At 41.8% G+C, this 15,577-nt stretch overlaps 3 protein-coding genes across 4 annotated transcripts; 2 read left to right on the top strand and 1 right to left on the bottom strand.

Annotated features, from left to right (window-relative positions):
- Positions 1–780, top strand: LOC118744167. Its single transcript, XM_036476958.1, has 2 exons — positions 1–157; positions 218–780. Exons 1-2 carry the CDS (start codon positions 123–125, stop codon positions 639–641), a joined length of 459 nt encoding a protein of 152 aa, XP_036332851.1. The 5' UTR covers positions 1–122; the 3' UTR covers positions 642–780.
- Positions 781–2,896: 2,116 nt separating this feature from the next.
- On the bottom strand, positions 2,897–5,714 carry LOC118744166 (zinc finger imprinted 3-like). 2 transcript variants are annotated; one of them, XR_004993514.1, is made up of 4 exons: positions 5,412–5,714; positions 4,292–4,375; positions 3,251–4,221; positions 2,897–3,216 (listed from the first exon to the last, which is right to left on the bottom strand). XR_004993514.1 is itself a non-coding variant. In XM_036476957.1 (3 exons), the coding sequence occupies exons 1-3, from the start codon at positions 5,538–5,540 to the stop codon at positions 3,382–3,384; spliced, it is 1,053 nt and encodes a 350-aa protein (XP_036332850.1). In that variant the 5' UTR covers positions 5,541–5,714; the 3' UTR covers positions 2,897–3,381. The 2 variants fall into 2 exon arrangements, 1 of the variants encoding a protein (XP_036332850.1); XM_036476957.1 differs by having other exon boundaries at positions 2,897–4,221.
- A 7,243-nt stretch (positions 5,715–12,957) lies between these two features.
- LOC118744165 lies at positions 12,958–15,376 on the top strand. The gene is made up of 2 exons (XM_036476956.1): positions 12,958–13,442; positions 14,867–15,376. Exons 1-2 carry the CDS (start codon positions 13,018–13,020, stop codon positions 14,928–14,930), a joined length of 489 nt encoding a protein of 162 aa, XP_036332849.1. The 5' UTR covers positions 12,958–13,017; the 3' UTR covers positions 14,931–15,376.
- The last annotated feature ends 201 nt before the right edge of the window (positions 15,377–15,577 follow it).

The raw sequence follows: 15,577 nt of genomic DNA, 5'->3' as shown, positions 1-15,577 counted from the left end.
CCTGTATAATTTCGCCTTGGTGAATATATTGCATTACAAGAATAAACAAAGTTGAGGGATGGTTATTTACATATTCGTTTTGAGTGCTTTTTAATTAAATTCCTATAGTGAAAGTAGCAAATATGCTTGGAAAATATAGTGTTGTCGTTCAACCTTTGTATGTAATAAGTGCTATAAAAGTAAAACCATATATTTACTATATGTATGCATTTTTTAGATCACGGTTATTGGCGCAGAGAAAAACTTATTTTCTTAAAGTACAACAAAGAAACGCGTCAGGAAATCCGAAATCTTCGCCTAATGAAAACTCGAATGAGCCCATAAAGTTTTTTGGAAGTCAAGCCGCCAACTGGCGAGCTCGTGACACAAGGAGCGGCGGTTCCGAAGACACGTTATGGTTTCAACCTTACGTCATTTCTGGAAGTTTAGCCATATTTCTGTTATATTTTTGCATTTTACGAGAAGAAAATGATATTGACAGGCGGTTGGAAGGTAATCTTTTTGACCAAGTAGCTGGTCTAGAAGAAGTACAACTTACTGTAAACTACAAATATAACAAGGAAAATGGTCTTGACACATCTGAAATCGAGAAACGTTTATCCGAATTAGGAATCGACATAAAGCAGTTACATAACCAGTGATGTATCTCATTTATTTGGTAGATGTGAACGAATAAATACATATTTATTCATTTACGTATGTACATACATACTATATGCAAATTATATTGAGGAAATCCTTAATAGGAATTCTTACAACTACATACAGCACCCCTTAAAACAGGTTGTTTTATTTACAATGAAAAGCAATTCGTTTTATTCACCACACACGAATTCGAAGCTTTTATAATCCAATTGACCAAGTCTAAACTTTAATTGTGCGCTTCTTATTCAAAATATTCATATTTTAAATACACCACACGGTGTGGTCCACACCTTTTATTGATTCCTTAGCTGTTAATTCACAAAAAAATTCTGTACCATGTTTTCTTAGAAATGCCATTTGAGCACATTTTTCTGAAAGCATCTGCTTATACACTATTTTATCTTTGAACATTTTTATTTTTTTTTTTTTATTTATTTAATCAGCATATTTTGCAAAATAAACTTTTATATGAAATTATTTTACACTGTTGTTGTTGTTGTTGTAGCGGCACTACTAAGCCCCGCCTGTTTCGGGTCAACTTTTCAATCATTATCGTCGAGCTCAACTAACGGTAGGCCCAGGAAACGAGCTGTTTCGATGGAGTCGGACCAAAGGGAGAGGGGTGTTAGTTGAGTCGGATTGAGCTGGCATGTGAAGAGGTGGTTGGTGTCGTGGGGGGAGTTTCCACATGCCGGGCACTCATTCGGGATGTTTGGGTCGAGTCTGGACAGGTAGCTGTTTAGGCGGCTACAATATCCAGACCGTAACTGAGCCAGAGTATCGCGGGTCTCTCTAGGTAATTGAAGCTCCGTCTCTTCCACAGGTGGTGATTGGGCTCCGATATCGACATTCTTAGGCCTGGAGTCGAGGTAGGTGGAGACTGACTCCCTATGAATGTCGTTAATCGCTTGTCTGTACGTCATTGGGTCCAGTGGTTGGTCTGTGTAGGTCTGGACTGCGTCCTTGTACACGAATAGGTGCCCCCTGACGTGCCTGGGCGGAGGCTCCTCCTCCAGCAGTGGTCTGTTAGGGTGTTCGCTTCTGTGACACCCCACCAGAAACTGCTTACTGAGCATTTTATTGTGTTCCCGTACGGGGATCACTTGGGCCTCGCTGTGTAGGTGGTGCTCAGGCGTCATCAGAAGGCACCCAGTCGCTGTCCGGAGTGCGGCGTTCTGACAAGTCTGTAGCTTCGTCCACTGCGTCCAACTAGTCCCCGGTGACCAAACAGGCGCTGCATAATTTAGAACCGGCCGGCCAATTGCCTTGTATGTTGCCAGCAACGTTTCTTTGTCTTTGCTCCAAGTGTTGCCGGCGAGCGACTTGAGGACCTTGTTGCGGCACTGTACTTTGTTGACAACTGCGGTTGTGTGCGCGGAGAAGGAGAGCAGGCTATCAAAGGTAACCCCTAAAATTTTTGGGTTGTTCACCGTCGGTATAGGTGTGCCGTCGACGTGAATGCCAAATTCTAGCCTGACCTCCTTCGTCCAGGTGGTGAAGAGGGTCGCCGTTGATTTCGTTGGGGAGAGGGTTAGGCTCCTTGCAGTGAAGAAGCGAGAAAGGCTGGAGAGATAACCGTTTACTTTTGAGCAGAGGTCATCAATTCCATTCCCGGACGCCAAAATCGAACAATCATCAGCGTACGAGATCAGGGAAACTCCTTCAGGAGGCTGGGGGAGTTTCGAGATGTAGAAGTTAAAAAGTAAGGGGGAGAGAACACCACCTTGTGGAACCCCTTGTTTTATTCTTCTTGGTTTCGAGGTTTGATCTCTGAAGATTACTGATGATTGTCGACCACTCATATAATTCGCCGACCATCGCTTCAGTCCCTGTGGGAGAGAGGAGGCCTCAATGTCTTGTAGCAGCGTGGAATGGCAGACGGTGTCAAACGCCTTTGACAAGTCCAACGCTACTAGGACCCCGTCTAGATCGGCGATACCCTCCAATCATCATTTTACACTATTTTATTTTGGTTGCAAACTCAGAAAAGTAATTGATGTATGTCGTTATTTCAATATTTGATAATTCACATTTTGAAGATGCATGTGAAAGTTAGCAGCAATATCGACCCCTAACCGCCAAAATAACGTGACATTTTTTGCAAAATTTTGTTTTTGATGCAGAAATATTCCTAGAGTATCTAGATACGTTTCTGCATCAAAAATAAAATTTTGAAAACAATGTCGCTTACTTTATTTTGGCGGCTAGGGCTCGATATAATGAAGTAAACTACTGTAACGTTTCTTGGGGATCTTCTTAACAATAGTCCAAGTGCCCTATACACTATTTGTAAACAATTGTAGTACCTACACTGTTATTATAAAATAACGTTTTTCACGAATAAGTTCGTGATCCAAAAAGATATTTAAAAAAGCTAAAGATTTTTCTAATAGATTAATGGTACGATTATCGAATAATAGTGTATATGGCATTTACACTGTTTCTTTATTCCAGCGACGAAATGATCTTCTATCTACATATTTGACTAATATTTTATTCTCAAAAGCAATAATCTCCCATGTCCGGCTTTAGTATAATGTTCCATTCGCGGTGTATACTTGCTAGTGTTACATTTACTATTTAATATAAAAAAGCCTAATTAATATGAAACTGGTAGGCGCCACACCTTGCCCTATAGATATATTCATCAAGGCTCATTAAAAAACGTTTTGGTAAAATTTGTCTCGAGATTTTTGCTTCTGACCATAAAACAATAGGTTTTAGAAGAAATTTAGGCTAACCCTTCATATTCGCTTTTACGGAAGCTTCAGCTTCATGAATCAACAAATGTCGTTTAAGGCGATAATTTTCGTAAAATTTCTTAAAACATATATTACATTGTAATCTTGGTGGCTCATGCGTTCGCAAATGGACATTTAAACTTGTGCTACTCTTATAAGACGCTCCGCACAGATCACAAACGTATGCACGAACGTCGGTATGTGCCACCATATGTAAGTTATAATCTGTTTTTGTAGAGCTAATGTGCCGGCATAATAGACAACTCCATATATATCTCATAGTATGCCTATTTTCGTGACGTTTCCAAGTAGAAGAATACAAAAATGAACGACTACAATGATGGCACTTGAATGGTGCATCGCCTCCATGAGCATGGTGATAATGTATCAAAAATTGAGTTTGCGTCTTGAACATCCGCTGACATTTATCACAGCAGAGAAGTTGTAAATGATTGTTTGGAACAAATTCCAGTAATTTGTTAAAATATTCGGGATGCGCACATACATATCCATTACGGCTCCAACGACCTCTTTTAGAAGTATTTGTCTTACTCAGCTGCACCGAACGGAGATATTCACGTTCAAACCACCGAATCAGAGAAAGTATGCTTGATCGGGCTAATTGTGGAGATATGCATATGTTATACAGGTCCCTCAGTTCTCTACAAATGATCTTCGAGCTTTCATCCCTTTTGTCTTTGTGTCCAAAGTCGTAGTCCAGCGAATTCCAATGGCAAGGATGTCGGCGAACAATATCAATAAATCCCAATATAATGAACGGATCAGTACTACGTAACTGAAAAAATCTCCGCGTGACAGAATTTGTCGTTTCCACCTGAAACAGTAAGTTTTTCTTAATGCTATACATACCGTACGTCTAACATTGCTGTATTTGCATTGCTTACCATTTGACAATCTTTCTTTTTCGCATTATACAACGTTTTATTTATTTCAAACTCATTCAGTATATTATCTGTTCCATTATCTTCCTTTAATGAAATTGATAATCAGGTAGAATATTATTCATCGTGGTTTTATTTCGTAAATAATTGAGCTAGTTCATAGATCCATATGTACGTACATATCGCACACCTAGATCTAAAGTGAGCTAACTCAAAATTCAGAGAGGGAATGTTAACTGCTTGTGGATCGTACATAATCAACGCAATTAATACAAAAACAGGTATAGCAGAAGTTTTTTAGTTAACGTATATAATCGTGAAGAAAAACAATTTCCATTAACAATTTCCATTAGGCCAATTTTTTTATGAGTTGAAAAATTCAGGAATGGGTGAATTTATTTAGCACGAGAAATCCAAAAATGATGTCCATTTCGATCTGTGACAGTAACTTTTTCCGTCTGGAGACGGGCTCGCCGATATACTTACACATATTTTCAGCTTTCTCTTACACAATGTTGACCTACGAACCGGCAATCCCGTCTGCAGACGGTCAGAAATGCAAACTGGATTTTTATATGTCGGCAAGCCGGTCTGTAGACGGTCTGTGTTCGAAAGCAATTTTCTCCATTTCCAATGGTGACATGATTATAAAACTTATATTAAAATACGGTGCTTTTAACAACGAAATCCACCGAACTATTTTATATCAAAAAATTTTTCAAATGAAAAAATTTCTTTAATTACAAAATTACTAAATAGCAAGAAATAATTAATTTTAACCGTGTTTTCAAAATCTGTAATTCAACTGCCGATTAAAATAAAACGGATTGACATAACGGATTCAAATTTACACCGCCGTAAAGGTACGATTTTTGTCTAAAGATCGTGCCTTACGAATATAGAAAAAAATTATTATAGGTGCACTAAAAAGTTAACGACCGTCTGGAGGCGGTTCAGCCTACTAGAGGGTTAATTAGATGTAAGTCCTATGAATTGATTTATGCAAAAAAATCACAATTTTTTTATTGAGTTGATTGCACTTTAGATCTAGGTGTGCGATATCAACATACATACATACATATGTATGTATATACTATAGTATGTATTTATAAATATATTTTACCTCAGAAAAAGGCGTCAAAATTTCCACCTCTAATTTAAGTATTGTTTCCTCTGCAAACTCGATTTCTTTACTCTCTTGCAGCAATCCTTCATGAATTGGCTCACTTTCGCGATCCACATTCTCACCCATTAGTATGTACTTGTTCTGTTGATTCCTAGGTTTATATTCTTCTGGCAATCTCTGATTTTATATTAAGACTTTAGCATTTCTCCATTGGTAATATGTACCAATTTGGTATGCCCGCCTTGCTTTTTTTCTATGTGTGTACATACACTGCCCGAAAAAATTATTGGCAATTTTACTCTAATATTTTTCCGCTAATTTTTTTGGGTAATTCTCTAGGGTGGGGTAACAACCCCTAAAAAAGGTGCGGAAAAGTCGGGAGGGGTACCAAACGACGCGTTTCGGTCCCCTTAATAACAATCCGGAGGGGGGGAGGGGCTAATATTATTAACCATTTAAAAGTTATGAACAAAAAACTTTTGTTAAATTTCGTTGTCACTTCTTATTCAACGTCCGAGTGGAAAGGTAGTGTTTTTTCTATACTGGTGAGTTGTGCTTGTTAATAAATACTTTGTACTGTTCCTGAGTGTGTGGTAATTTAACAGGTAAATACATATCATATTTTTCACTTAATTTTCTGTGGAGTTTTGAGTTTTTTGATTAAGTCGGGGAAACCTGAGAACGATTGCGTGGCATGGTGTGGCAGCGTCATCTTATACCATGTCGGATTCTGACCGGGAGAAAACCTCTAGGTTAGGGTCGAGAGCTAGAAAAAAGAAAAGAAAAGGAAATGGCGATGAAGATCAGCCTCTTAAATCAAAATTTAATGCAATTGAATGATTTTTTAAGCAATCCGAATGTGACTAAAAGTAGTGGCCAGGTGGCAGGTGACGCTGAAATGCTTGGCTGGGCATACATGGACGAAAACTATGACCATGTGCGTAATAGTTTTGGTGGTATAAGTGGTATAGCGGGAAATGGTAGTTCTGCCAACGGTAAAATACAAAACGCTAGACCAAAAGATGACGCTCATGTATATAACATACATGAAATACAGGACGACATACATGACAAAACTGTGCAAAACGCACAAATGAAAGAAGACTATACAGACGAGAAAAACACCAATGGCGGGAAACAAAATGTACGTCTAGAAAATGACATGCACAAAGGGCGCGAAGAAAGACGTCAAAACGCAAACAAGGAAACTATTTTTTACCCAACTGACCATAAAGGTGAAATATTTGTGCTAATTGATACCTCTAAATCGGAGGCAATCAGAAATACTAGGGTACGAAATGGGCTATACCTTTGGAGTAAAATTAAAGACATGGGGTTGGAAGATATAGATACTGTAAGACTGCGTTTATACACGGAAACTTTTGTCGATGCGATTTTTCACATTCCCTTTTGGTGTTGCTCATTTCATTTACACACGACGATTTTTGTGTATGCAATTGTTGTTGTCAGCTGTGAACCGCTAACTCAATTTACACAGACGAACAAGAGCACAAAGCGTGTTGCCCGAGCACGAGCAACTCTGTGCCCCTCTCCTTTCCTCGTCACGCTCTCTCCTACAAACGTCGAGTTGCGGCAACAAAAATCGCCGTGTGTAAATGAGCACTTACGATTATCCTCGAAACCTTGAGGGATTACCCAAATATACTCGGGCTCGTATCGCTGATTTGTTAAATAAATGCTAACGATGACCGAATTGTAGTACAATTAACTTTATTGTACAACAAACAATTTACAATACTTGCTAATACAGTAAAAACACTTTCCAATACTTGTTAAAGCAATAACAACGCTTTACTACTTGTTAACACAATTAAACTTATAGCTTGCTTATTCGCAACTCGATTCTCCGCTCACTTTACTTGTAGCTTGCTGACTTGTAACTGTCTCAACTCCGCTGTGTCGTGCGCTCACACTTATGGCAACTCTAGAACGTTCTGAAGTTTATCGCTCATTCTCTTTCTCTCGCTGTTCGCAGTGTTCATCCAACTTAACGTTTCTTTTTGTGGAACATTCTACGTCATTCCTCGAACATTCTGCCTATTTCTCGTTGTTCGCTTTGTGTTGCCGCAGTATTCGCCACACTGCCCTCCACCTAAGTCTGATCGTCCCGATCAGGCACACTTGCGGTTCCAAACGCTGCAAGCCTTTCCAAGTGGACCACCTTCATCTTGTTTCTTGGTCTCCCAACGGTCTGGATCCGATACACTACGTCATTTAGCCGTTTTACGACCTTATACGGACCTTCCCAGTTGCATTGTAGTTTTGGGGACAAACCTTTCTTTCGTTGTGGATTATACAGCAACACCAAATCTCCTTCCTGGAAACCCTCGGAATTCATCGCCTTATCATACCTGGCTTTCATCTTGTCACTCATAATTTGTGTGCGCTGTCTCACAAGAGCATGTATCTCTCTCAGCTCCTCTTCCAGGATGTTTGACGTCTCTTTTCCAATCCTTCTAGCATCACCAGTCACCCCAAACTTCAGATCACTAGGCAAACGGAGCTCACTGCCGAATATTACCCTTGCAGGAGTTTTACCCGTTGTTTCATGCACTGCTGACCGGTATCCCATCAGGAACAAGGGTATGCGGACATCCCAATCTTTTTGATTCTTGTCCACGACCTTCCGCAAATGCTCTTCCAGGGTTCGGTTGAACCGTTCCACCATGCCGTCTGATTGGGGATGAAGAGCCGTCGTTCGAGTTTTCCGGATACCCAGTATCTGGCACATCTCTTGGAACACTGCGGACTCAAAATTTCTTCCCTGGTCAGAGTGCAGCACTATAGGTACACCGTATCTCGCAACCCAATTGTAGGTGAATACCTCCGCTACTGTTTTAGCTCCCTGGTTTGGAATCGGGTATACCTCCGGCCATTTGCTAAAGTAGTCCATAACCACAAGGACGTATTTGTTTCCCTGTGCGCTCATAGGAAATGGACCGGCTACATCCATGGCAATCCGCTCGAAAGGTGCACCTGAGTTATATTGCGTCATCTGGCCATGACTTCTGGATTTCGGCCCCTTAGCTGCAATACACTCCGCGCAGTTAGCAATCCACTCTGCGACCGATTGCCGACAACCAACCCAATAGAACCTCTGCTTAACCTTCTCCAAGGTCTTCGTTATTCCCAGCTGCCCTCCACTAGGACCATTGTGGAATTCCTTGAGTACATCCGGAATTCTTACCCTTGGAACTACTATCAGGTTGCGGGAGCACTGGCCATCTTCGCTTTCCCATACCCTATGCAAACAGCCAGATATTAATTTTAAGCTGTTCCATTGTGCCCAGTACGCCTTTGCGATGGGCCTTTCCGCTGCCATTTGCTCCTTAGTTGGCCTCCTGTCCACCTCCAGTCCATGCATCAAAAGCTCCAGATCTGGATCTTCCTGCTGACACTTTCGTAGCTGTTCTTCCTTCCACTCTTCCGCTGGTGTTATTGTCGTTAGACGGACGTCTATAATGTCCTCTTTTCCCTCAGCTTTTGAGCAGTGTTTACATTCCAGGCTACATGGTCGGAGGGACATGGCATCTGCATTACCGTGGACACTTCCCTTGCGGTGCTCAATAGCGAAGTCATAACTTTGCAGTCTCTCAATCCACCGAGCTAGCTGTCCTTCTGGATTCTTAAACTGTAGTAGCCACTTCAGCGCTACATGGTCCGTTCGAACTCGGAAACGTTGCCCATAGAGGTACTTGTGGAAATGTTTGACGCAGTCCACCAACGCTAGTAGTTCTCTCCGAGTTACGCAGTAGTTCCTCTCTGGTTTTCCAATCGACCGGCTATAGTAGGCAACTACCTTCTCCTGCCCATCAATTACCTGCGACAGTACGCCTCCTATGGCATAACCACTAGCATCCGTATCCAAAATAAACGTTGCCCCTGGAACGGGATACGCTAGCATAGGTGCAGTACATAGTCGTTCCTTCAGAGTCTGGAAAGCCTCCTCCTGCTCCTTGTTCCACTCGAAGGCTCTATTTTTCCTAGTGAGCTCGTGGAGGCTATTAGCAACGCTGGCGAAATTCGGAACAAATCGGCGGTAATAGGTGCATAGCCCAAGAAAACTTCGTAGTTCGTGCAGGTTCCTAGGTCTTGGCCAATCCTTTACTGCTTCTATCTTTTCCTTCGCAGTACAGATGCCCTCCGTTGTCACCTTGTGCCCTAAGTAGTTCACCTCCTTCCTGAACAGTGAGCACTTTTTAGGACTTAGCTTCAGACCAGCGCCAGCTATCCTCTGGAAAACTTCTTTCAAATTGTTCAGGTGTTCCTCAAAGCTTTTACCCAATACGATAATGTCGTCTAGATACACCAAACATGTTTTCCAATGCAGTCCTTTGAGCACATGGTCCATAAGTCGTTCAAAAGTGGCAGGAGCGTTGCATAATCCAAAGGGCATCACCGTGAATTGCCACAGACCGTCTCCAACGCTGAAAGCTGTCTTCTCCTTATCTTCGTCACTTACCTCCACTTGCCAATAACCGCTCTTAAGGTCGAGTGTTGAGAACCACTTTGTTCCAGTCAACGAGTCCAGAGTGTCATCGATCCTGGGAAGAGGATAGCTGTCCTTTTTCGTCACATCGTTTAGTTTCCGGTAGTCTACGCAGAACCGCATTTGACCATCCTTCTTCTTCACAAGTACTACCGGCGAACTCCATGGACTCGCTGATGGTTCAATCACACCACTCTCGCTCATTTCGTTTATTATTTGGCTAACAGTTTCACGTTTGGCAAGTGGAACACTCCGAGGAGCTTGACGGATTGGCCTTGCATCGCCAGTATCAATGCGATGTTTCACAACGTTAGTCCTGCCTGGTTTGTCGCCATCCTTGTCGAATATGTTGCAGTATCTTCGGAGAAGTTCCTTAGCCTTGTGCTGGTATTTTTCTTCCAACCCTTCCGTCCATGCATTAATGTCTTCCGCAATGTCATTCTCGCCAATGGAATCGCTTTCAGGTAACTTTTCGCAGTTGAAGATTGCCTCTACCTCTCGACATTGCCCCAGTACAGTTCCTCTTCGGAGTTTGACTGGTGATTTGAACTCATTGAGCACTCGAACTGGGATGCGTCCATCCTTTTGCGTCTTAGCCAGGGTTTTACCAATAAGTACGTCCGGTGTAGAATTTTGTGTCGCTTCAACAACCCACAATTTGTTTGTCCCACAATCTCCATCAATCTTTGCCCACACAACTGCTTCTGACTTCGGTGGAATCTGCTCGCTTTCCTCTAGGATCACTCGCTTGCTGCTGTACGGACCATCATACCCAAACCTAAGGGGCACTTCCATGTTGTCGTACGTCATGATCCTGTTCTTCATGTCGATCTTCATACCTTGACCAAATAAAAAGTCTAATCCAATGATGACTTCATCCATAATCGCCGCGACTATGAACTTGTGTAACACCGTCACATTCCCTATTGCGACTTTGCATGTTACCTCTCCTACAACTTGGGTGTCCTCACCAGTTGCTGTCCTCAACCTTGCTCCAGGTAATGGCCTTACATCTTTAGTGACCAAATCAGATCGAATGATGGAATGTGATGCGCCCGTATCCACAGTTAGTACTCGCTCATGTCCGCCCACATATCCACCAACAGTAACGTTGCTCGCCTTTCTGCCAATTCGCGAGACGGAGATTATGGGGCATTCAATTGCGGGAGTCGTTTTAGTTTAACGACTAGTCGGAGTTGGGCTCGTCATCCTCAGTCCTGCGTTTACGTACTGCTGAACTGTTTGACCTGTTGGAACCCGTCTTACATTCGCGTGCGAAGTGGCCTGGTTTTCCGCAACTAAAACATTTTCTAGCACCATCATTCCTCTCGGTTGCACCAGGAGTATTCTTCCCTGCCATCGACTTGAGTGTTTTCAGGATCTCGTTCATCACGTCAGGTGTTTCCACTTCTACTCGATGGGCTTTGTAGGCTGGTCTACTTAGGAGCGCTGCCGTTTCACGTGTCTGAGCATACGAGACCGTTTCAGAAAATGTTGGCTTTGGATTTGCATACGTCTCGCGCTTGGTATACACGTCCCGCATTCCGTTGATGAACCTCTGGATTTTTACTCTTTCGAGGTGCTCACCAGATGCATCTCCAGTTGCCAAATGAGCCAACCTTTCAACCTCATAGGCGAATTCCTGTAAAGTCTCATTGGATTTCTGGCAGCGATTCTCCAGTTCCATCTGGTAAATCTGTCTCCGGTGCTCGCTACCATAACGTCTTTCCACTGCACCCATTAACGCATCGTAACTGTTCCTTTCACAGTCGGGAATAGTCTGCAAGATTTCTGCCGCAGGTCCTTTCAATGCAACGAATAGTGCAGCGGATTTATCCTCCATGCTCCAATGATTTGCTGCAGCCGTTTTTTCGAACTGGAGCTTAAAGACCTGGAAAGGAATCGTGCCGTCAAAGGATGGGGTTTTTACTTTGGGTGCGCTCGTCGAAGTAGCTGGACGATTCAACTGCATATCTCGGAGGCGACCTTCCAACTCTTCTACCTTAGCCTCGACTTTATCCTGTCTATCCTTGATTTGTTCGTTATCTCTAGCCAAATTCTCCTGCAGTTGTGTAATCTTTGCATCCTGGACTTCCAGCAACTGTGATACGTGTGTCTTCTGTGCCTGTAGCTGCGACGAAATATCTGACAACTGTGTTTGCATCTGTGACGACAGCTGTGATGACATCTCTGACATGCGTGTATCCTGTGCTTGCATCATCTGTGACATGGCAGATAACAATGTGTTCATGTCCATAACTGTTGATGACGAAGGAGCCTTTTGCTGTTCTTCAACCTTCCCGGATGTCTGTTGCACATCCTTCGACGCACATGCAGCCTCATCCTTCTGTTCGTCCTTTGCGGATGTATCGTCGGGTTTACCTTGGAAGTCGTATTTGTCCACGTCGATGCCTTCAGCTTCCATAGCCTCTCGCAACCGGGATAACAATTCCACTTTTCTTCCGGAGGTGGCCAAATTACGCTTTTCCAACTCCTGTTTCAGCTCCTCAATCTTTAAGTCCTGAATTTTCGCCATTTTCAGTAGTTTATCCTTCGGGATTTATTTAACAATCCCACTTCTGACACCAATTGTTACGATTATCCTCGAAACCTTGAGGGATTACCCAAATATACTCGGGCTCGTATCGCTGGATTGTTAAATAAATGCTAACGATGACCGAATTGTAGTACAATTAACTTTATTGTACAACAAACAATTTACAATACTTGCTAATACAGTAAAAACACTTTACAATACTTGTTAAAGCAATAACAACGCTTTACTACTTGTTAACACAATTAAACTTATAGCTTGCTTATTCGCAACTCGATTCTCCGCTCACTTTACTTGTAGCTTGCTGACTTGTAACTGTCTCAGCTCCGCTGTGTCGTGGCTCTTATATACCTGCGCTCACACTTATGGCAACTCTAGAACGTTCTGAAGTTTATCGCTCATTCTCTTTCTCTCGCTGTTCGCAGTGTTCATCCAACTTGACGTTTCTCTTTGTGGAACATTCTACGTCATTCCTCGAACATTCTGCCTATTTCTCGTTGTTCGCTTTGTGTTGCCGCAGTATTCGCCACAATACCATTATGGCAATAGGGGTGACTCTATTTAAGCTGGGGGTAACAAATGTGAAATCGGCAAATGACATTTTAAGAAACAAAAAACTACAAGAAAAGCAAATGAGAGCCTTCATTCCGAGGTCATTCATTGAAACATATGGGGTTATTAGGGACATACCTCTAGACATTACGGAAGATGAAATAAAGTCGAATGCAATTTCTGAAGTCAAAATAACTTCGGTACAAAGGTTTACAAGGCGTGAGAGTAGCGAATCTGAAAATCGAATCCCAACTTTCTCTGTCAAAATTGGCTTTGCCTCAAATAATTTGCCGAAAGAAATAAAATTAAACTACACGATCATTGAAGTTGAGTATTTCTACCCTTTCTTACGTCAGTGTCTAAACTGCGGTAGGTTGGGACATACTGGAAAAGCCTGCAGGGCGAACAAAAGGTGTCTTAAATGCGGTAACCAAGGGGGCTGTGTGCCAGCTTGCAACAAAACCAAGTGCTTCTCTGTGGTGATGAAAATCATGTAGCAAACGAAAAGAAAAAATGTTCAAAGTCGGAAAATAATGATAATTAAAAAACTAACTAGGAGGGAAGTAATAAAGACTTACACGCCTTTTGCGTCAAATCGTTTTAGCTTGTTAGATGAGGACGAGTTTCCTGGCTTAGGTCAACGTCGAGAAACCATAAGAGACAGGGATGCGGAAGTAAACGAGATTCTAACACATAAAAGCTACGCAGCAATGGCAAAACACAGACAAAACAAAACCAGTCAATTAAAAAAAAAGAAATATATTGAAGTCAGTGAGGACATGACTGAGAAAACAAAAAAGAGGGTAGCCTCAATGGAAGCCTATGGTGTGGCTTTGAAAAAACAAAATGTACACATTGTGTCCGAAATGGAGAAACTGGTTTCGGAAATGATTAAATTTGCAAGTGATGCTTTTAGAAGAATCGATTTTCCAGCAGGGGTAACCGCCTTTGCTCACTTTGATGATAGACTCAAGAAATTCTACTTAGATTTAGACCACAAGTTCATTACTAATAATGCGCTTTCAAGTATAGAAGTACATGAAGATTCTGCAACATAACTGTCAGTCTTTAAATAAAAATATTAATCATGTTGAATTCTATGTAAACAAGTACAACATAGACATTTTTTGCCTGAGCGAAACTTTCTCTCAGGAGTCGTATGTAGTGAAGAAAAACATTCTAAATTTCAACATTATAAAAAAGAATAGAAATGATGGATATGGGGGGGTGGCCATTGGCCTTAGAAAGTCCATCAAATTCCGTAAGATAAATTTTGATACAAATCATGACATATGTATTGTTCAAACTGGTAACCTTGCTCGAAACTTGGTAATATGTGCTGTGTACTTTGAGCCTTCCTTAAGGGTTGGGGTTTTTAAGGAAGCAATATTGAAACTTTTTACAGCATTGGAAGTATATCAGAACGTTCTGATATGTGGGGACTTTAACGCCCGGACACCTGAGTGGGGAGATGTTATTGAATCCAGTAGAGGCTACTTTTTTAGAAACTTTGTAAATAACTCAAGTTTTACCTGTTTAAACAACGGGTCAATAACCTTCAAAGCGAACTTAGGAGCTGCTAGGGGCTCTGTATTGGACCTAACTCTCACTAACATTGCAACAAAGACAACGTGGGAAGTGGTCCCCTGTCAATTAGGTGGCCGCCACCACTACCCCATTGTGATACACTTAGATAAGATCGAAAAAAGAAATCCTGTTTTCCTTGCTAAAAAACATCTGTTCATCAACTTAGGCACTACCAAGCTGGACACTAACATCAACCAAATTGAGAAAACGATATCAAGCGAAATTAATAATTCCACTTTCACTGTCAAGGATACGCGACGTCCCAAGTCCTGGTGGCATGAAGGTTTGGAAAAACTGTTCAGGCTACAACTAGCTGCAAACAAAAAGTGCAACAAGTATCCCACGGCTCAAAACTTTAAGGAAGCGACTGAAGCCAAGGAAAACTGGAAAAACGCGGTAGAAGAAGCTAAAAAGGAAAACTACAGCAAAAATCTTAACTCACTCAATAGTCACCCCAACACCAGAGAGGCATGGAAATTCGTAAAAAATATTAAAAATGCGGGATCTTCGGAATCCAAGCAACAGTGGGACGACACGAACAATAGAGTGTACCTGCAGCATCTGAAAAATCAGGTTAGACAAGATGCAAATACCAATAATAATGAAAGTGCACAAAAAGTGGATGACCTGGAGTCCTGGGTGCCTGCTTTTGGGGAAGAGGAACTGAAAAATGTTCTAAAAAAGAAAACGTAAAGGTCAGCAGGGGGTGTGATCAGATCACATACGAAATGCTACGAGCTCTGTCGGAAACGGCGCAAAAAAACCTACTCATTTCTTTTAATGATGCTTTTCAAAATTGTAAAATTGACGTCTCACTCCGTAGAATAAGGGTGGTACCGATACCCAAGGCGGACAAGGACGTAAGTGATTATAAGAATTTTCGACCGATATCTCTGATATCTGTTTTAATAAAGACAATAAATCTCATGGTCAAGGGTAGACTAGAGGAATTTTTAAACA

This window comes from Rhagoletis pomonella, unplaced genomic scaffold (genome assembly GCF_013731165.1).
Source record: "Rhagoletis pomonella isolate Grant_MI unplaced genomic scaffold, Rhpom_1.0 Rhpom_scaffold_00008, whole genome shotgun sequence".
In the NCBI taxonomy this organism is placed as follows: Eukaryota; Metazoa; Arthropoda; class Insecta; order Diptera; family Tephritidae; genus Rhagoletis; species Rhagoletis pomonella.
Note: the sequence above shows the minus strand (reverse complement) of the source record. Positions and strands in the feature narration are given on the sequence as shown.